Source organism: Echiichthys vipera (genome assembly GCF_963691815.1).
Source record: "Echiichthys vipera genome assembly, chromosome: 9".
Taxonomy (NCBI): domain Eukaryota; kingdom Metazoa; phylum Chordata; class Actinopteri; order Perciformes; family Trachinidae; genus Echiichthys; species Echiichthys vipera.
The window spans coordinates 9446837-9468678 of NC_139834.1; the positions used below are offsets into that span (position 1 = coordinate 9446837).

General features: G+C 40.9%; 2 protein-coding genes across 2 annotated transcripts; one reads left to right on the forward strand and one right to left on the reverse strand.

Annotated features, from left to right (window-relative positions):
- Window positions 1–346: 346 nt before the first annotated feature.
- Window positions 347–3994, reverse strand: apex2 (APEX nuclease (apurinic/apyrimidinic endonuclease) 2). Its single transcript, XM_083920669.1, has 6 exons — window positions 3631–3994; window positions 3449–3532; window positions 2750–2930; window positions 2296–2439; window positions 1970–2039; window positions 347–1499 (listed from the first exon to the last, which is right to left on the reverse strand). Exons 1-6 carry the CDS (start codon window positions 3743–3745, stop codon window positions 351–353), a joined length of 1743 nt encoding a protein of 580 aa, XP_083776795.1. The 5' UTR covers window positions 3746–3994; the 3' UTR covers window positions 347–350.
- Window positions 3995–4863: 869 nt separating this feature from the next.
- On the forward strand, window positions 4864–21480 carry LOC310951557 (protein bicaudal D homolog 2). Its single transcript, XM_083919840.1, has 10 exons — window positions 4864–5030; window positions 6104–6436; window positions 8251–8463; window positions 9422–9574; window positions 11428–11937; window positions 12773–13654; window positions 14743–14922; window positions 16399–16550; window positions 17803–18163; window positions 19220–21480. Exons 2-10 carry the CDS (start codon window positions 6185–6187, stop codon window positions 19223–19225), a joined length of 2709 nt encoding a protein of 902 aa, XP_083775966.1. The 5' UTR covers window positions 4864–5030; window positions 6104–6184; the 3' UTR covers window positions 19226–21480.
- Window positions 21481–21842: the final 362 nt, after the last annotated feature.

The window sequence follows — 21842 nt, forward strand, 5'->3', positions numbered from 1 at the left end:
GTCTCTAAATAGCTTGTTGTTTGTCCAACAAACATTTCAAAACTCTGAGATATTCAATCGCAATGATATAAAACTGAGAGATGTTGCCAATGTTCCCTGATATTAAGCATTTTGCTTAAAAAGTTATCAAAATTGTTGAAGATAAATTATCTAATTCTTTCAGCTCCAAAAATAAATAGAATCAACCTCAAAGTAATAGAAAACAGCTGTTTTATTATTTAGAAAACATAGTCAACATTAAAATGAATGTGAAATGAGACATCCGTGTAGTAGTCTTACAGTACTTATTTGAACTAGAGATGTAACAGACGAGTCAGGAAAAACAACTTACGGTCAATACAGTAAACATGTCATTTCCCCTTGTCAACCCATGCAAAGAAATTACACCGAGCCTCTGGGTTGGAGGCATGTCCCTGAGGACGGGCACACACAAAGAACTGTTTGCCCATGTTTGGCCCCTCCTTTTTCACCGTACGGAGCACACAGGGTTCCCCGTGGACCTTACAGGAAGGTGGTGGCGGAGGTCCATGAAGCACTGACTTCCAAAACACTAACGATGCCCCTTTTTTGACATCTTGGCGTCCCACAGAGGGCTGCGGGGTTAAATGTTTTGTCTTCATCTGTTTGTCATTTTCCTCTGTGGTGCTGATGGTGCACAGCTGTGTTGAGTCGTCATAGACTTCAGATTTGCTGCTTGTGACCGAGGATGTATCCCCGCTAGTAGTGGACGCAGCTTTTTGGGAGTTCTGTGATGCAGTACTCCTTGAAGTAACTTCAAGTGTTTTTTCACACTGCCTGACAGGGGCCTCAGTAGAAGGGATGTTTGTGAGTTTGGGTTTGAAAAAGGAGAGGAGGCTGCCTTGTGGCTTTGAAGAAGTCTTTACTGTCTTAGTCTTTTTCCCCTTTGGGACAACAGAGTCTGATGTTAATAACCGTTTTTTACCGGAAATGTTTCCAGCTCTGGATGGGTTTAAATTCTCCCTCCTTTCCGCCTCTTCTTGAGATCCAGGTAATGCATCCCTCTGCTCAGACTGAGTTGATTTCTGTTCAACCTTAACAAGGAAGCGGGAGAGTTTTTGCTGCTTGCCAGCAAACTCTGGTAGGTAGCGTGTACAGAGGGGAGGAGGTTTGGAGCTGGGGAGGAGAGAGCAGCTCAGTCGCCCCCACACAGGGCAGTGGTCTGACCCCTCCACCTCTGGCGCAATGTCTGCTGCCACAAACAGCTCGTTGGCTAGCTGGCAGTCAGCGAATATGTAGTCAATGCGAGTGCCGTAGTTGGTCTGCCGCGCTCCAGTGAGAGTGGACCAGCATGTGAAGGCGCTGGTGCGAGTTGGGTGGAAATGGCGGAAGGTGTCCACAAATTTTCCACTGTGGATGGGATCTGTTGAGGTTACCTCAGATTCTTCATCGGGTTCCTCCTTATCCATTTCCTCTATTTCTCTGCCACTGTGCAGAAAGCCACTCAACCATTTCCTCCCGGGGTTTTCTCCAAAATCATCCTAAGTAATGAAAAAAAACCCAAAGCAGATAGTCTTATTATTAAAAATATGAATGCACCGTGCACAGAAACATTACACCACAATTTTATTATTCATTAATATTAGAGAAATAGTTCTACCTTTTGGTAAAACATGTCGATTTGCTTCCATACTGAGATTAATACAACTCTCATGTCTGTTCCTTTGAAGAAGCAGGGGAAACAGCTGGCCAGTATATATTGAAACTTGTTTTTTTTTTTTCTCACTTCGGTTTCTGTACAGATTTCACAGGTGAAATATGGGATTTAAATATGCTGGTGGGCGGGGTTTGTTACCTTTTGACTGAGCCGTGCTAAATGTTTACCCCTGTATTCAGTCTTTAATGCTAAGCTACATGGCTGCTGATTCCATCTGACTCCATGTGAGACATTGAATAAGCAAAATAAACATTGGAAATCATTCATATGACAGTATTCTTAACTTTTACTTACAATATCACTGGGGTCGCAGTGGTCTATTTGCCGGTGAGATGTATTCACATCTCCTAAAACAATCACGTGGCTGAAAAAATAGACCAGAAAAAAACTAATAAGAGTAAGTTGCAAACACTCTTGTGATATACTGTCCAAAATAAGACTGTACATAAAAAGAATGAACTATGAACTGCTGTTGCTTGAGCTCAAATGTACAAATATATAAGGGCTGCATTGTTACAAATTAAAACAGTTCCGAAGTCAAAATGTCAGTGTTAAATGCAGGATGCAGCTGTGCCTCATTGCAAACACAATCTTCATTTTCAGTCTGCAGATGCTCTCACCTCCCATCTTTCAGTATAGCTTCGGCCCTACTCTGAAGCAACTTGTAGAACTGCAGTTTGAACTGCTTTCGTTCTGGCTTTTCAGGGTCAGCCCGTGGACAGTATACGTTGATGACCGTAAGAGTTTGCTCTTTGTCCTGACACCTGTGGGGGTAAAACGGAGTCACAGACATCTACAGCTTACAGCCACTGTACAAAATTGCATTGGAGTCCATCTTGTGGTCTTTATCAACAGTTGTGTTTTGACCAAGAAGTGCATGATTCGTAAGAGGAAACTCTAAATTGATCAAAACCTGACTGCTAGTAAAGATCACAATGGTATTGCTTATAGTTGCTATTTTTTAATTTTAATGATGTGAGTACAGGGATGTAAATAGACACCCAATACAGCACATATACCATGCAAGAAACATTTAGCCTAAGGAAACCTTAAAGTAGAATATTTTTTTCTTACATGAATTTGTGCTGTGTGATAACGGCCCGGCCTTCATTGTCCAAAAGCTGCAGCTCCTCGCTACAGAACTCAGTCTGGTCACCGTAGCATCCGACAGCCCCTTCATGGTTGGTCAGCAGACCTGTGAGACCCTCCTCAGCAGAAAAAGGTGTGGCACCATCTCTACAGTACGTTGCAACCCCTGTGCATGTTAGGTATGGGAGGTCAATTAGTTTGTATAGTGTAGGCAGCAACTATAATGCAGTTGTAACATTGGGCCGTAGCATTAACAGGGATCTTCTGTTGCTCTAATAACTACGTGTTAATTCATTATGGTAATTGTGTCTTCTTGTTCTGGGGGAAATATAAGCTAACAGAAAAAACTAACATGCTGTCATGATTCAAAGACACACAGTTGAATTAATAAAATAATAAAAAGAAACAGGAACTAAAGGAGCTAAAGGAAAAAAAATCATTACATTAACTTTACATGTCTGAAAATGAATAGGAAGAAAGAAACGCTTATTCAATCCTATCCATCTCCCACTACTATAATAATGACTAACTAATGACAATGAATGGCTTCATATTTCTATCCTATCCTATCTTAAACACAATAACACAATTTGCTACACATGTAGAAACAAATGTCCACTCCCCGTACCTTGTGAAAACCATATATGTGTGCAGCTTTTTAATAGTTATAACAGTGTACTGAACCTGAGTAGCCGCTGCGTCCTCTGCTGAAGCTGAAATAGGAGTTGTAGCCGTCAACAATGGCAGTTCTTTCATCGAGCAAGTCTCCTGTGGGGGGAAACAGGTTTAACTTTTTATTTCAGAGCAGACGTCTGGCTGGTGCGTTACATGACAGCCTCCACGTTTCCCCCGCAAACATCACTTACTTGTCACTTTTGTCTCTTGAACGCAGATAATATCTGCGTCCAGTGAATCGAGAGCCATTTTAATGCCTCCCCTGAAAGTCCTTATGCCATTTATGTTCCAGGTAACGATCTTCATGGTGTAAAACTAACGCTGTTAACCAGGAGAGACTGCAGCCCCACAGAGCCACACACCCCGGAAGTAAACAGGAAGAGAAAAAAGGCACGAGCGGAAGTGTGCTTCGTCAATCGTCTTTTATTATTTCTCTCATATTTTAACTCAGACATTGAAGCTATGAAACATCTTTTTTCCTCCTGTACATTAACTAGAACCTTTTGGGATGCTTTTCAGTATTGGATGACTTATAATGATAAAATTATTCCGGTTTTTTAAATTAAAATATAAAGTTGGAGGACAAAAAGGTAGAATTTGGGAACAATAATCTCATTATTTTGGCGAAATATGTTGTACACAAATGGCGTTTCTTAATAACGATTCTTATTTTTGATAAAACTATACAAAAATATGTAAAATGTTGTAGAATTGATAAACAACCCATATCTTATTTCCTGACTGATTTTTATTTGATTTTTTAATTTTAATATATTTATTATGATTTAGCTTTGCCTTGTCTTGTATTGTATTTATTTGCCTTTTATCTACCTCTTATTGATGACACTTGTTCCATTGTTTATATTGTATATAAATTGTATTAACTTGAATATGATGACTGCCTTTTTGATTGAGCAATAAAAATAATTAAAAATAATTTCTCATATTTTCGTGTTTGTTGATAAAAATGTTGTATGTATTGTATTAATGTTAAACGTTGATGTCTACCCACCCAAATGTAGAACATAAATGGTAGCTGTATTTTTATTTTTTATTATTATAAAATAAATGTAATCAATATTTGTATGATTTATTCTTTGTTTCATCATGTTTCACACAAAAACAAATACAGAAATAGACGAACAGAACAGAAACAGAAGACAAAATTATACTCACAATATGTACAATAACAAAAAAAATCAAAGAAAATATGTAAGGCTTTTAAAATTCCATTTTCCCTTGCTTTACTATTTCCCAAGTCCATGTAATGTTTGAATATAATTTCAAAATTGTATTTTAAACTGTTGTATTCGTGGTTTCTTGCATTGCTCTGTTGTCTAGCTAGAGGGGGTAATCGTGCTTTCACGTTTTCGGCGCGCTTTTGACATCATCAGACCTCACTGCCTGTGAAACCAGAGAACCGGCTGGGAGGAAGGCAGGCGCCTGTGTCAGTAACCCAGGCTGGTAACCCCTGGCTACTATCGTGATTAGCAACCGTTGCCGCTGACAGTTCTGCGGAGGAAGTACACAAGCGGGCGTTGGAGCGGTTGCTTGCAGTTGGCGAGCTCCATCTTTGAAATAGAACCACAGGGTGAGTAGCTAGTGTGGCTAATGGTCGTTAGCTAATTAGCTTTGATCTGACTGACGCTACCACCCGAGAACGAGCGAGCCCGTGAGCCGGTTAATGTTCTGTCGTATGTCCCGTTAAGCCTGTGTACATTTATATAATTACAAAGCCAAGAAGCTAGCTAACTAATTTTTTTATTCAGTTGTATTTTAGTGTCGTTTTCTGCCTGCTTTAGGCTAAAACTACTCTTGCTAGCTGTCCGGTGCCATGTCCTGTTCCGTTAACAGTCCGGTGTCTTTAGATTTTATATCCTTATCAGAATATTATTCACCGTCTAACTTTGGATACCAGCTTACTTTGGAATAGTAAGAGGGTGCCAAATTATTTCCCTGCTTTAATCTACTGTTTGTTGATGCCACGAAGTTTGAGGTCTGTGGAGAAACGGATGCTTTAAGGATGCATCATTTTGGCAACGGGACAACCGGCAGCTGGTGTTTCCATCTTCGGTCAAAGGAGAGGACATAAGGGAAATGGAGGAAGTCCGCCACACCCAGTCAATAAGGGTGGCCAAAGTAACCGTAATCCATATGGTTTCCACGGCTAACGTTACTTTGTGGAAGGCACTTAGGGGATACATACGACACTTTATCCGGCTGTCAACTGTGCAGCAAACAGTCAGCTATCAGCTTATTCTGAAGGGATGTAACGTTGCTGTTGTTGAGGGCCAAAGATGTTGCATCCTACTTTAATAGTGACCTGCTTTTAACTGTGGGGAGTCCAGGAACCATTTGTGACGATGCTTATTTAAAATGGTGTCCAGCAGCAATATGCTAGCTATGGGTCCACATTCTTAGTTATAACTGCGAACTACAAATTTACAAACCGCAACAGTTAACATTTTATGGCTTGGATTTGTCTAGTGGCCTTTTTAGCTGAAAGAGGTGTTTTCCATTCAAGCAATCCCCAAGTTAATCTTGCTGCATGTAGATTGCCCATTTGTTGCCACATTATAATTCATAAAAAAAACTATTTTTCCAGCCCGGCCACTGTTCTAAGAAGTTTACGTAATCACTGTTCTTGTGTTATGCCCTTTGTAGTCTGGAGTAATGAGAGTGGGGGAGTAAAGGAGGCAGGTGTCCCAGTAGATCGTTGGCAGACAAGTTGGAGGCCAAGCAAGGATGCTGGAGGCGGATGCAGACCCAGCAGGTGCAGCAGCAGAGAGAGAAGGGGAAGCCGAGATGGGGAGCGGAGACTTGAAGACTGAGGTGGTGCGGCTGACTCTGGAGCTCCAGGAGGCCACAGAGGAGAAGCTACAGGCAGCCCGCTATGGCCTGGTGGTGCTGGAGGAAAGTGCTGCTCTTAAGGTCAAATACAGGCAGCTGGAAGAGGAGCACGAAACCCTCAAAGGGGAGCTACAGCAGCTCAGAGAGGTAGGAACACCTAAGGCCTTCTAGTTATATTTATACATTAGGTTTGTGAAGTACTCATCCCCCAGCATTTCAAGTCTTATTTTCCAATAACACACTTCTGATTTATTTTCTACACATTCTTTTTCACAGTTTGCCTTTCATAAATACCCATGTTTAACCCAACATCAAACAAGTCTGATGAAGACTAGTTAAACATCCGTCCAGCATGTATAACAGATTTCACAGAATATTCTTGGTCCTTTGCTGTTCGTTCTAGCTGAAAGACGGCCGCAGTAGGAATGCACACAGCAATCATTGAGCTCTTTATATATGACAAATACTCAAACAAATGTCATATATTGTTACATTATTGCAGGGTATATGAAACAAGATGCAATGGAACAGTTATATCACACCCTTACTTAAAATACCTGCTGTCACATGACACTGTCGGCGAAATATTAATGCAGTCAAAATTAAAATGTTATCTATTGATGCTGCTCATTTTTACTTTAACAGCTGATGAGCTGCCTTGTGCAGTGTGCCCAGTACTATAAAGATGTCATTGTTGTCTTTTTATACCAGTGACCTATGACTTGAATTTGATTGCTCATCCCTTGATTGCATTTTGGCAACTCTGTCTTTCTGCTACCACAATAACAGTTCTGTTACAGCTGTGATCTCATGTTATACTTTCAATGAAGAGGCTTGTGATTGTACGCTGAGTCAGTTTTGCTCTGGTATGTCCTCTGATGCTGATGGCATCAGAGGGACAACACCGTTTAGTGATTAGGATAACTTTGACAGCCAATTGGTCAGCACATCTTACAGTTACAGTTTCTCTCTTTTAAAGTTGTATTTTATGGAAATATTTCTGATCTTATTAGTCTTATTCTCTCACGCTTGTGCCGTCATAGTTCTGGATGACTGATGTGTGAGGGGTTAATATTGTTTCCTCTTTGTCACAAATGCACCGGATGAACCATGGTGTATTTAGTGTTGTTGAAACAGGCTTTTAAAAACTGGTTTATATAAGAAGCTAATCCCATAAAATTCAATCCTGTCATGTGGGCACATTTGTGGTTCTGCAATTGTTCCATTGAACTGTTTAGATGTGGATGTCTAAAATCCTGCTTACAAGCAGTTGGATATTAAGCAGTAACTCTGAGCCAAAATAACATTAGAACAAGTCCATCCTGATGTTTTATAACCACTTATCAGCAAAGCTCTTTATGTTTTGAGGGACGTTGTGGTACAGAATTTCAGCTATTTTTTAATAATCTGCATAAACCTCATGTTCTGGCTGTTTACCTACCCAGGCTTTGGCAGGGTTTTAACAAAGCAGAGCGTACTCATGTGTTGTGAATTAGCATCATTATATAATCACACCACCGTGATCAGTTAAGCGTGTTTAGTAGCATGTTCATTTAATCTAAAACCTTACTTGATAGTTCTTCCATCTGCAGTCGTTGATGCATTATGTGTCAAGGCTACTGATTATGGCAAGCTGTGAAGAAAGGCCTGCTATTACAGTGCTTAGTGTAATGCATTCAGCTCATTGTATCACATCGGCTAGATACAAATACAGTGGGAAAGCTTCTTTAAAGGTCTGGGGTATTTTGTTTCCAAACCATAAGAGCCATTTCCTCACTATAATCAGGTTTAACAAGATGGTTGTCAGTGAAGTACTATTCCCCTTCCTTTGTTAAAGAGGTTGACATTTCTTGCCTTGGTATGAGTAGCGCAGTCTTAAAGCTCTGTGAATATTCCAATACTGTAGCCTGCTTGATACTGCAATTTTTGCCCTTACCATAATCCTTTTTGTTTGTGTAAAGGCATTTGCAGATTCTGTGAGCAGCCAGAAGCGTGCAGCTGCTGATGGAGAGTGCCGGGAGGAGAACCTGCTGCAGGAGACTGCCACGAAGGAGGCTGCCATGGCAACACGCATGGAGGAAGTCCAGGCAGAGCTCAAGCAAGCACGCCTTGCTCTGAGCAATGCCCATGCAGATATCGATAGATTGGGGTTGGTTAACACCCAGCTAAAGAAGGTATGGCTCACTCTGTCAGTACACCTGCATACTGATGTTATACTGTATACTTAGTGTTGTCACCATACCAAAATTATGACTTCGCTACTATACCTGCCTAAAATATCTCGATACCGATACTGAAACGACACTATGGCGTAAAACTAAAATATCATCAAAAGTAATGGGATAAAATATTAGATGACAGAATATGGAACTTAAAATTCTTTATTTTTATTAAATAAAACACTTAAACCTAAAAAGTAAGAAAACAACATATATTTGTTAAAGCTGCTGAGCTTTATAGCTACTTAACTTGTTATAATACCAATTAAATGATTATGCAGCTGTTAAAATAACAAATAAAAAAAGATTTGTCACTGAACATGTACTTGTTCGTTATTATCGGGACAATTCTTTGGCCAATTTAAGGTTCTTGGCGTTGTTGTGTTGTTGATCAGCATACTTGTGAGAACCAGCGCATGTTATGGTAGAGTTAATGTCACCAGTGTAAACGTTGTGTTTGTATACAGAGATGTGTTAACCACATGTGACAGTTAAACAGTTAGCTTTTGTAAATTTTAATTTGAGTTTTTTCTAATATATGTTTAGTCTGTATAATATTTGTTGTTTGTATATCTGGAGTTTTGTAACGAAAAACATTTCCCCCTGGGGATGATTTAAGTATTTCTGATTCTGATTTACCCCTGACTGCCTCGAGCAACTCTGACGGTGAAAAAAGTTCACTTGTCACAAAGTAAACACTTGCCTGAGTTAACGTAAACCTTTCTAGGATTGGTATAACGTGCAACACTATGTATACTACCAATCCCTGGTGTGTCATGATTCATACAATGGAACAATATATTATCTTTGTAGCCTCATTTCCCAGGTAAAATGAACTGTGCTAGACACAGTTGGTAATTGAGCAGTTTAATGTGTTCTTTGCACTGACTTGATAGTGGATTGTGTTCTACAGGAATGTGAGTGCCTGGATGCCGAAAAGGGCCATCAGAGGGATGAGATGAAGGAATATAAAGTACGAGAGCTACGCCAGTTGCAGGACAATAGCGAGTTAGAAGAAGAGAACATATCTCTGCAAAAACAGGTGTCTGTGCTCAAGGAAAACCAGGTCAGTTTTCACTCAAGTTACAACTTTACCAAATACATGTCATTTTTACCTAGTGGCTGTAATTGTAAATGGATGGATGGATAAAGATAAAAAGTATTTATACGACCATTATGCCACCCTATTGTTTTTGTTTTTTTTATACCTCTGCACCGGCAAAAGCCATAGCCGAAGGCAGTATGTTTTCTGGTTGTCTGTCCCATGCTTGTGAACGTGATATCTCAAGAACCCTTGGAGGGATTTTCTTCAAGTCTGGCGCAAATGTCAATTTGGACTCAAGGATGAACTGATTCGATTATGGAGGTCAAAGTTCAAGGTCACTGTAGTCTCACAAAACACATATTTGGCTTTTTGGCATAACTGAAGATTTCCTACGCTAATTATGGTTAAAATGATGAAGTGATGGCATTTGATAGCGAAAAGGCCAACTTCACTGTCACATAATGTTTCTGTCTATTATCCAACGGTATAAATCAGGAACAGAAGGGGAGATATTTTGTCAGATACTGAAGTGATGACAATAATGTAGAAACTGTGGTGATTTTTATAGATCTTCTGTGCTGCCGGGTTGAAGATGTGTGTGTAGCATCCACATTTTGCTGAAATATACGTAATATCTTAAAATTTAATTCTTGCTAAGTCTTTGCTACATACAGTATATTATGTCTTAAGTCTGGACAGTTTGGATGTAAACTGGTTGGAGGAAGCATACGACCGCAAGGCAGTACTTCTACTTTCTATTTATTTTCCTAAATTAGTTTTTGAACTCGGTGTTTGTGAAGTACATGTACGTGGTTGTTAACACACTATCCCATGGTCATTGTAGTGCACTGCATTTACCTTTCCTGCATGAGAGTAAAACTGCTTTGCATGCCACAAACTTCTAATCTCTCTGTCACATGTTTGTTGACATAACTTTACAACTGGCGTACAAACGTTGAAGAGACTTGACAGGCCAGTTGCGGGGTTATGCTGTTCCTTCTGGAAAATAAAGTAGCTTCCACAGCCGAGGAAAACAGTTCTTCTCTGCTCTTTTTGTCAGTGAATTCTCCGTATGGCTGCTTCCCCTAAATGCCAGACATTAGGTCCAATGAAATATTTCACTGGCAGTATGCAGCAGAGAGTAAAGAAATAATTATAGTTGTAAGCAGCACTATGGCAACAAGACTTCAGTGAAGCAATTTCACAGGTTGCTGCGGGGCTCTTATTTTCAGAGTATTTGTCAAGTCCTGGATTACTTTGAATGCTTTTGAGACATTATGTGTTGTCATGAAAATGTATTAGCTTTTTGATGATCAAACTAATTTGCAATAACCAAGGCCTGGGTTATTATTACATGCTTCTTTTTTTTTTACATTTTCTGTAGTGGTTAACACCTCAAATGGTACTCAAAATGCTCACTAAAAACAATGTTCACTATTTGTCGGTGGCTATATTATGTAGTTATGTTGTTTGGATTCCTGAGAGTGTGAGACAAGTTCCGTATGCCGATGCACCTTCTGTGTATGTTGCAGCTCTGCCAAGACAAACTGTTCATGATTAGTTCCAAGGCTTGTTATTGTGTCCATGATCCTTTAGTGGACTTTAAGATAACATCTAGTCTTGCCTCCACAGTCTCCTGTCAAAAATCCTGTGTTGTTGTTTTGCACTCCTAAATTGTCGTATGTACTCTGTCATATAGGGGCAGTTTTTATATTACATGTTGATTTTAGTTTAAAAAGAAATGGACATGTATTGTCTACTCAAACCATCTGTGATTATAACACGTTTGTGCTGAATGTGGTGATGTGTTGCATAAAATAACATAAAAGCTCATTAAAAAAAGCCCTCTGGTTGTGCTCCTTATCACATTTCAGGTGGAATTTGAATCAATAAAGCTGGAGGTGACCCACAAGAACGAGGAGCAGGAGGAGCTGCGAGCTCAGATGGAGGAGGCAGAAAGGCTGAGGGAGATAGCAGAGAGGCAGCTGGATGAGGCCCTGGAAGCCCTGAAGGAGGAGCGGGAGCAGAAAAACTGTCTGCGGCGAGAGCTCTCCGCCCTGACCCTTAACCCCTTTGATTCTGTGGGCAACCTGGAGCTCCACTTGGATCAGCTTGATGACAGCCAGGAAGAGGGCCAGGGGGGAGAGGGAGAAGGCGAGGGAGAGGATCAGGACAGCGGCATTAATAATGGTCCTGGGTCTGCTCCCGGTTCTGCTCACCCTCCTCACTTGGGGGGTTCCAAAAGTAATGGCCTCATCCATCGCTACTCCACTCCACGCAACAGTGACGTATTCCTACGTGCTCCAGCCTCTGGGCTGGTGTCAGACCTGCTGAGTGAGCTACACTTTTCAGACAGTCAGAAACTAAAACAGCAACTCCTACAGGTAGGCAACTGGACAATATGTGTCACTTTTTAAACATGGTTAAATGATGGTAGTGCGTGTCAAAAAAAGTGAAAAATGATTGCCACAAGAAGACATATGACCAATATTTACTCATACTTATACTTATACACCTATATTTACTTGTAAATGTATTATGTAGATCAAGAGGTACGTCAAGATAGGTAATGCCATTTTGTGATTATTATTAGTATTCTGTACACTTCTGCTGCACCCATTAACAGGGAACACATACTGTATATTCCAGTGTGATGAACAGAAGTGCATTTATATTGAGATAAAAGTATCTGTTCTAATCAGGCTGAGCAGCGAGGTTGTCATACAGGTTGGTTTGTGTGTCTAAGATGTTGACGAGGACGTCTGCAGCTTCCTGTCTTAGACCACATCCCTTGTATGTTGGTGACGGACTTTCTATTTTAAAAAGACTTTCTTTTTTCATAAAAAACACCTGGCACCCCATCTTTCTAGCAATTCACCATATAGTTTAGTCCCACTCCCACCTGATACAGTTATGCCTAAAGGGTACTTAAGGAAATTGAGATTGTCTTGAACTGGCATTCCTCTAGGGGAAATATATTATTCATGATGCACTTAAATCAGGGGTGGGGTTGGCAAGCTCCTACCCACCAGATGTTGTGTGTGGAGCTGAATGGGGTCAGCCACTGTTTAACATAAAAAATGCAAGAATAAGGGCTGTGGGGGAGTTATAGAATGCCTAAATAAACAACACTCAGTATTGGCCTGGTTTAGAAAAGAAATGTATTTTATGACATATGTTCACACCTCCTCAAGATTTTATCTTTTTGTGTGTATCCAGGCAGAACGAGAGAAGGTCAGCCTGGTTGGCAAGGTGGAGGAACTGCAGATGCAGCTAGTAATGTCCAAACAGGCATTCAGTCAGCAAGCGGACAAGGTTGGATCTCTCACCCAACAGCTAGAAGCTGTGAAGAGCAGCCAGCAGCACAACCAGGGGGCAGACGACCAGGGAGACGATGAGACACAAAATGGAGAAGGTGGCAATGGCGTCTTTGACTATGAGGTAGACACGAAGAGCAAAGAGGTGCTGGAGGCACGCATGCGTTCAGCCAGCGAAGAGCTCCTGAAGCTCCGAGATGAACTGTCTCAGGCCGGAGCTCGTTATAACACCCTGGAGCACAGATACAAGCAGGAGAAGGATCGTTGGAGGGCAGAGGCCCAGGAGTTGGCTGACAAGATCCGTCAATGCATCAAGTCCAGCAAGCAGGACCAGGAGCGCATCAGCGAGCTGGAGAAGGAGATTGGAGCAACACGGAAAGTGGCAATTGATTCAGAAGGGCACTTGAGCGTCGCCCAGGAAGAGCTGCTGGCTTTCTCTGAGGAGCTGTCCAACCTCTATCACCATATCTGCGTGTGCAACAACCTGACCCCCAAACGAGTCACCCTGGACTACTACCGTGATGGTGCCAGGGCAAGTGTTGGAGGAAGCAGTGCACGGAGATCACACTATGTCTACCCCCAGCACAATTCCCAAAAGAAGCCACGGGCTAATGACATGTTCAGCTCCAAAGCTTCAGCATTGCAGTTTATGGGGGAGGTGGACAGTGCAGGAGCCAGTGGAGAGTCTCCTAATTGCCCTGGATCCCCCACTCTGGATTTCAGGGACCCTTCAAATGTTCGCAACTTGGTAGCGGTCATCCGTTGCCAGATCAAACACCTCCGGGTAAGAGCGCACTGCTTATCACATACAATATGTCAGATAATTATTAATGCTACTCTACTACTTGATTGTTTGTGAACTGAAAGTATTAACCATTGCAAATTCTCTAGCTCCTCAATTGTGAGGAGCTTGTGGCCCGATCACTGGAAACCACGCTATTGTTCTGGGCAAAGACCTTCACAAATTTCTTACGGAGCCTAATGCTCAGCTCAGACTGATAGATGTAGTTAAAAAGCTCAAATCCAACGCCTGGTGTGGGACTTGTAGACACGTGTGTGTGTGCGTGGGTTTGAATGGATTGGATTATCAGCAGCCAAAGTTGACTTGTGACTTCCTCTACAGTGAATACTTTCAGAAAATTGCTGTGTCTGGATCACTGGGAACTGTGTTTTTACATTGTGAAACACAAACTAGAGATGCACTGATTGTGAAATTCTGTGCCAATACTGATGTTTAAATGACAGTTTAGCTAATAGCTTATACCATGTTGGTTGTTGTTTTTGTTATTTATTCCCCCCATTTTGACAGGGAAACAAAGACATTTTCATTATAAAAAACAACTCAACTGTTTTAAAGTCATCGTCCCTTTATTAGACTTTCTTTGAATGAGCACAAATACATACAAATTTATGGAACAACCTTTAATAAACCTCCTTTCACATTAAAAATAACTCCTTTAAAAGCCCCTTTAATCTGCTATACTACTAACGTTATCTATTAAATTCATTTATTTCATTTTTCAGGACTTCCATTGCCCAAAAAAAACCATTTTGTGACACGTAAATGTAAAAGCATTACATAAGCATTAAACTATTAATATATTATCCTGAGAGTATAACACAGCTTTAATCCATTTAAAATCTTTGGCAAAGCATACTCACAGGGCTAGCTACTTTTTTTAAATTTGTGTATAAATGTGTATAATGTGTATAATACTATTCCTAAAAAATATTTAAAACAGGTTGTTGATAATGTTGTATTTGTAAATACTGTATTTTAACACTATAGGAGAGATGCTAAGATTCTGACAATGTTTCTTTGCCAACACATTGAACCAACTATAATGAATAACTGTCCTTGTGTTCTCTCAGGTGGCAGTGGACCTCTGTCGTCAGAGGGGCGCGATGCCTTACTCAGGGTTCAGCAGCAGTGGCGAGTCGGAGCGGGATGCTGAAAGCCTCATGGAAGAAGTTTTAAAACTCAAGTCGCTTCTCAGCACCAAGAGAGAACAGATTGCTACCCTCAGGACTGTCCTCAAGGCTAACAAGCAGGTAGGTCAAAGCAACCACTGGCTACGCTACAATGTTCCCTTTTGATGTTTTTAGTTCTTTCAGGGACTTTCTCTAAAATGTAATCCTTGAATGTCCAAAGCCAACATGTGGATTTTTTTCATTAAAAATAAGCTATCCCACATTTTTCCATTTTGGTTTCTATGTCACTGTTTGAGAACAGCTAGTACAGCGAGATTGTCGTCAAATCAAGTCCTTCGACTGTTCCCAGTATTTCTTACCAATTCTGGATAAGGCCCTGACCAAAGAGAGCAGGTCTTCACTAATAACTACATAATCATGACACATTTGAAGCAGTGTTGTCGACCTGTATCGTCGGTGTCTTGTCTAGACACTCCCTTGGGCTCACATGGGTCTGCACCTTGAGTACAATGTGATGTTGCACTCCTCAGAGGTTGAACCCTCCTCCCCCTCCCCTTTACCGTGGCTCAAGCACTGCGTGACCTCCTTCTCATTCCATAAGCTAACACTCTCCCTTTCACACATAAACACTCAAGGTAATCTGTTTGGCTGGGCTGTGATCACATGCTATAGTTTACCCTCTCAAGTCTGATTTCTAGCCCACCTTTGATGTAATCACGATTTCATGATGAGAGTTTTTGCATATTTATATTTGATTGACTCTTGTCTGTGTGTCCTTTGACGGACCTCTGTATAGTTTTTTTTACTGTCTTCATTATCAAAGCAATATTTTTTTACCTTACCTTCCAAGCTCTGATATGGATTGCTCTTTAACATAAGACATGTTGTAATCATATGGAACATGAGTAAAGGGACAGTAATTATGACAATTATAACTCTTTTGATCACATCTAAGGTATTTGGTTGTAAAATCTAGAATAGAGCCACCCTCTCATATCAACTCTGGGCAGTGTCAGGAGTATCAGTTATGGACATAGTCCAGAGTTGTCCTTTCCCACTTGTAGCCCACAACAGGACATTCACCGTGTCAGATGCGTTCTCACTTACTGGAAATGTGCCATTTGGTGTACACGAGGGCTCCAGCTGATTCTGACATTTGTGTTCTCACATACAGCATCGCCCATGTCTAGATGATTTCAGGTCTGCAGTGCATGTGCAAGGGACTAAAGATGTACGATACTTGCAGCAGAGGTCACAATAGCTCCAGTTTGGGCCTCTCATGTATTAGCATTCTGCATTTGGGTCACAGAAATAACCATTGGTTTCTCTAAGGTTATTAACGTATCCCGTATCCGAGATATTCTGGCTTCAATTTTGTACATTGAGAGAAGTGGAGACACGTTGTCTATCTTTATATACAGTCTATGGACCCAAGTGTACGCTAATACATTAGAGGCACAAAAAAGAGAGGGTATGGTGGTGCTCTCAGTTTGAAATAAGTGAATTATTAATACACACTCCACTGAACACACTGAAAGGTGAATTATGGTGCTGCAGTATCATATAATGGTGCAAATGTCTTTCTTATCATTGCAGACTGCAGAGTTGGCTCTGTCCAATTTGAAAACCAAATATGAGACAGAGAAGAGCATGGTGTCAGAAACCATGATGAAACTGCGGAACGAACTCAAAGCCTTGAAGGAGGACGCCGCCACCTTCTCCTCACTGCGAGTCATGTTTGCCAGTCGGTAAGTTCGCCTTTTTTGTGTATGTGTAGTATTATTATTATCAGCTGTGTTGTAAGGGAAAAAAAGACTTGTATTTATTTTGACCTGTGACAAAGTAGATTTTTCATAGCTTTAAAATATATTTGAACTAATAGGTGTTAATTGGTTCTGATTGTCTGCTCTTTGCTCGTGTTTTTCCTGCTTAGTAATGGTGCTCTTGTTGTGGTACAGCTTCTGCTACCACTCGTGTAATACGCTTACCATGCTTATTACGCCTGTGGACAATCCACTGGTTCATGTGAAGATTATGAACCACATGCTCTGCCCTGTGCCGATGGGGGAGGAGGCAAGGACAGATTTGTCCCATCAAGCCAGGTCACCTTAGGGAAGACGTCTATTGTCGGTGGGAGATGGGTGGGATTTTAGATAGGGTGGGAAGGTTCTGTCGAGAGTTACACTTACCGACCACAACACTCACTAATCACTAACCTCTTTCGAGAATCCGTTGGCATGGATAATTGTTTGGAGGAGTGTTTGTGTATTGGGTTGAGTAAGTGAACTAATGGTTGTTGTTTTTTTTTTTGGCTTTTCCTGGTTATGCAAGGGCATTTGTTATGAATTGACAGAGAAACTTCTTAAACATGCATTACCTGTCTAGGACCTCTCCAGACAGTTATGAGCTGGCATTTGATTATCCTTAAGAAGGATTGGAGAACAGACTGTGGTCAAGGGCTGCTACTGTCTGCTGCAACAGGCTAAAGATTACAGCTTAAAAGATCCTCGTGTTTATAATGAAGTTTTGTGGTGCCATCATGTGGACAGCTGGGGGGACTGCATTTCTACAGTATATGATGACTAGGGATTTTATAAACTCTTACTCTAGTCAAATTATATGTTGTTGTCACATATACACACCACTTTTATTTTTCTGGAAATTAGTATAAGTAAGCTATCAACATTAAATTAATTATTTGCTCATACACTGATGTTGTTTAACAAGTAAGATTTGTTTTTGCACCTGTTTCTCAAGCAGAGTTTCATTTTAATGTAAATTCAATAATTTAACAAAAATAACAAGTGTAAAGACATCACTTTGTGCTGTAATTAATTAAGCAATAATTAAAATAATCTTTAGTTGCCGGTGTTTAAAGTTTGGGTCTACCACACTAAAAGTCATGTTTAGCATGTGTGATGTGTGTCTCTGGCTTTGTGCATTCATAATTTTTTGCCTGTTAGTGCATGTTGCATCTTTTCACTGTGTACAATCTCTCAGGTGTGACCAGTATGTCACCCAGTTGGATGAGATGCAGAGGCAGCTGGCAGCAGCCGAGGACGAGAAGAGGACACTGAATTCTCTGCTTCGTATGGCCATACAGCAGAAGCTGGCTCTTACTCAGCGTTTGGAGGACCTGGAGGCCCCTCTTTCTCCCCACAGCTTGAACAGCAGCCCCCGCCGCTCCCGAGCCAAAGAGCTGGCCGCCAAGTCGGGCCGGGCTCCACGGAGCCCTCGTAACAGTCCTGCACGCCCCCCAGGAAGAAGCAGTCCGCGGGCTAGCCCTGTTCTTGGCGGCAGTGTCTCTGCAATGGCCACGCACCACCTGCGAGGTTTAACCCGAAGTCTCCACACAAGTCCTGTAAGAACATCTCTCTCTCTTTGTCCTGACAACCCCATCCAGACAAGCAGCCGGTCTTGCAGAGGCAATGGTCTCCCACGGGACGCCACCTTTATTAGAAGTCGTAGTGTCAGTGATATTTTGAACACAGAGTTAAGTCATGGCTATTCCCCAACACGCAAAGGCTCCACCAGTTCTGTGAATAGCGAAATAATGGTTACAAAAACACAAGTTAGTGATTCAAGAAAAGGCATGTCAGGTCGGAGAGCCTCAGTCCCTGTACGTCAGGACACCTTCATTACAACTCGTGTTGTACCTGCCTCTTCCACTAGGCAAAAGTCTTCATTGTTTTCTTCATCCACAGATAATCTAACCTCTTCTAAAGCTTTGCGTGTGTATCCTAACACATCTGAAGCATGGGGTGAAAGTAAACAAAAGCCTGATCTAAAACCAAACGTAGATACGTCGGCAAGAAGAAAGCAGTTTAGTCACAGGTCTAATTCTGTTCAGGGTGCACGCCGTAACAATTTTCAGTCAGACACAGTCTCTTCTGCGTTGAACACTAAATATTCAGGGGCCCTGACAACCACATCCCTCCCTGTTCGCAATCCACCCGATAAGACCAGGATGACTGGGGTCTGTAGAGAGTCTAGGCGTAGATTATCCTCCTCCACAAGTAGAACCACTGAGGAACCGCTCATTAATGTCAGTAGGAGCTCTGGTTATAAACCTCAGGGCACACCTGCCAGGCCCCGGAGCTCACACTCTAAATCATCTCACAGGCAATGAGGGAAAGTAGCCACCAGATATATGTTCTGTACAAATCTACTTTATCTGTAGATATACATTAAGTTGTAAAAAAAAAAAAGCAACACTTTATTTTGTCTGTTTTTCTCAGATTTAGAACTAATGTTTTATACATCATGTAGCTGTTTGCAGACCCTAATTTGCTGATCCTTTTATATGTTGTATTGATCCATATTTCCTTATTAATTACTCTCACCTTTTTCACTTGTTTTTTTATTTATTATTTGAACTAAATATGTTTTTTGTCTCTGTCTCACCCTGTCTCTGTAGCGCTGAAATACTCCTTCCATTACTCCAAACCCCCTCTTCTCCATAAGGACCTGTCTTCATGTTGACTCCCCGGCCCCCTCCTCCTTTCCTGACTCCAGACATCTTGTCCATCCCAGATATGATGCAACATTCCCCAGTCTACCCACCAGAACCATGGATTAAAAAAAGTAAAAGAAAAAAAAAGATCCTCTCATCCCACCCTCTTGGTTTTCTCTGCTTGGAGCAGAGAAACCTGCATGCAGCCTGGAGAAGGATGAAGAGACAAATGTGCTGCTCATTGCTCTGTGAAGTCATTGACCGTGTCTTGTCCCAAGTGGATCCAACTTCCATCTGGTCTTGTTCAAGGCTGCTGTGTGTTGTGGTGAACCATTGCCAGTATTTATTACAGAAAGAGAGACTTTTCATGTGCAGTATTAACTGTCCTCAGACTTTTATCCAAGGCTATGATCTGTTTCAAGGCTATATGTCTTTACACTCTTGCCTTTAGTCTGGCATCCTGGTCAGGCCTGTCTGGCGTCTTTTAGTGTCTGATCATCTGTGGTAGCTCTCCCAGGTAGTTGTTTTTGTAGAACAATGCAGCCTTACTAAAATAATCAATATCCCGCAAGTAGAGAGCTTGCTATCGTCTTGAAGTTCCTTCCTTTTCACTCGTGGTACAGTTGCATGCCCTTTTTTTTATCCTGTGATGTGTCTGGCTCTTTGGCGTTTGCCCATCAGCCACGCCCTTTAACTAGCGGTCAGTAAACATGCTATTTCATAAATGGAAATAGATCAATAGATCAGCCATAAGCCCACCACCTCAGGTCAAACGGAGTAAATAGATACATGATTTGGGAGATCATTAATGTGCATCTTACTTTGCAAACTATGCAGACCAGGTCAGGACAGTGCCTGTATACTTCTTGCTCTTCTTTAGGGTGAGTGCTAAGTGGCACAATTGCAAGCACCCCATTGGCTGATAATGTAGTTTCCTACTGTGGGTTTTAAAAGAAACTGTCTCGCATAATTCAAGAATTTAAATGGCTTGGTTTACCTAAGACTAATAGGAACATGTTGGGTCATGCACATTTCTCTTGGTTACATAATCATAAAAAAGTTCCTATTCAGCTTCTGCTTTCTGTCGCTAATTTGAACAGCACAGCAACAGAGCTCATGTTTTTGTGTCCCATCATTTAATGTCACCATGCTTTCATCTGCTACCAAAGTAAGCATGTTGTAATGAACTAGTATTACCCACAACAAGCTAGTTTCCTTCTCCTGTTGCTACTGCGTCCATTGTTTTCAGTTAGGAGTGCTAATAGTGTTAGCAGGCTGCTGTTAGAGTTGCTGCTTATAGAAAAAATAAATAACATTGTCCCGTACTTTTAAAAAGGATAACACACCGCTTTAAAACTAGTAGCACATTTTGACTTAAAACAGAGTATAAATACATTTTACAACACAAAATATTTCAAAGACGTAGACATAACCTGGCATTGCTAGGTGCTCCACAAACAAGGGGCCCTGGACTGCAAAGAAAAGACACAAGGAAAAACATTTGGATGTACATGTATCTGCTGATAACCCTACATAGGTTGCTTATAGAGTAGTTCTAGTTAACATTAGCACTGTAACAACACCTGTCTCACTGAATGCAGTTTAAATTCAGATGGAATGACCTGCTGAGACCAATCACACATTATGAACCGGCTGTTTGAAAAATGAGAACTGAATGCAAGAAAATGTTGACATCCATTTTTTTTTAAGATCAACTGTTCTGTGGTTTAGTGGAAGAGGTCACTTCCTGCTGATTTGATTTATTTTTAGTGCCTTGGTTTTGATCTTGTCTCTTGTTTTTAGACTCACACTTTCTAAATAGAGGCTACTATCCAACACTGTAGTTGTGATTTGAGAGTTGAAGGTATGTTTTATTTCCTTTTGAGGAAACTCATTAAGCAGTGTTAGCACTGAATGAAGCGATATCTCATTTTGGTGAAATATTTTCACTTTTTAGCTAGCATGCCTCGTATGATTAAATAATGAATGCAGAAAATCAAGAACATAATGTATCTAAAACATAGAAGGTCAAATCTCTTGCTAAAAAGTGAAACTGCTTTAACATGATGTCATATTGCTTCGAAGGATGTAAATGGATTTCTTATTCTACTTAGTTCACTGTGCAGATTTGTGTATAATTTAATTAACATTGTTGTATGATATTTTATCTGTATTTATGTGGTCTGCGTTCTGTGTAAATTGGTCTCAAGGACGATGTGCACACACTCCGCATAACACATTTGATGTTCCTCAACTTTTTATGTGTATGCAATTTCCTTTAACCTGTGAACCACTTTTGTCATGAAGAATTAAAAACAAGCCAACACTGACTGTTGATCGTGGTCCTTTGAGTTCAATCACAGTATTGGCACATTGGGATGCTTTCAGGTGATTATATGAGATTATACAGCAGGATAATCGTTTTACGGTTAAGTTTCTGCTCAATTTTGTCTGTGGTAAGTGATGGTAAGAGCGCTAGTTTTCCTAATAAGAAGGAAATGAGAACAGTACACAATACATTTTTTTATAGCACCTTGCATACAAGAAATGTAGAACAATGTTTTACAATGAGGGAAAATACAATGAA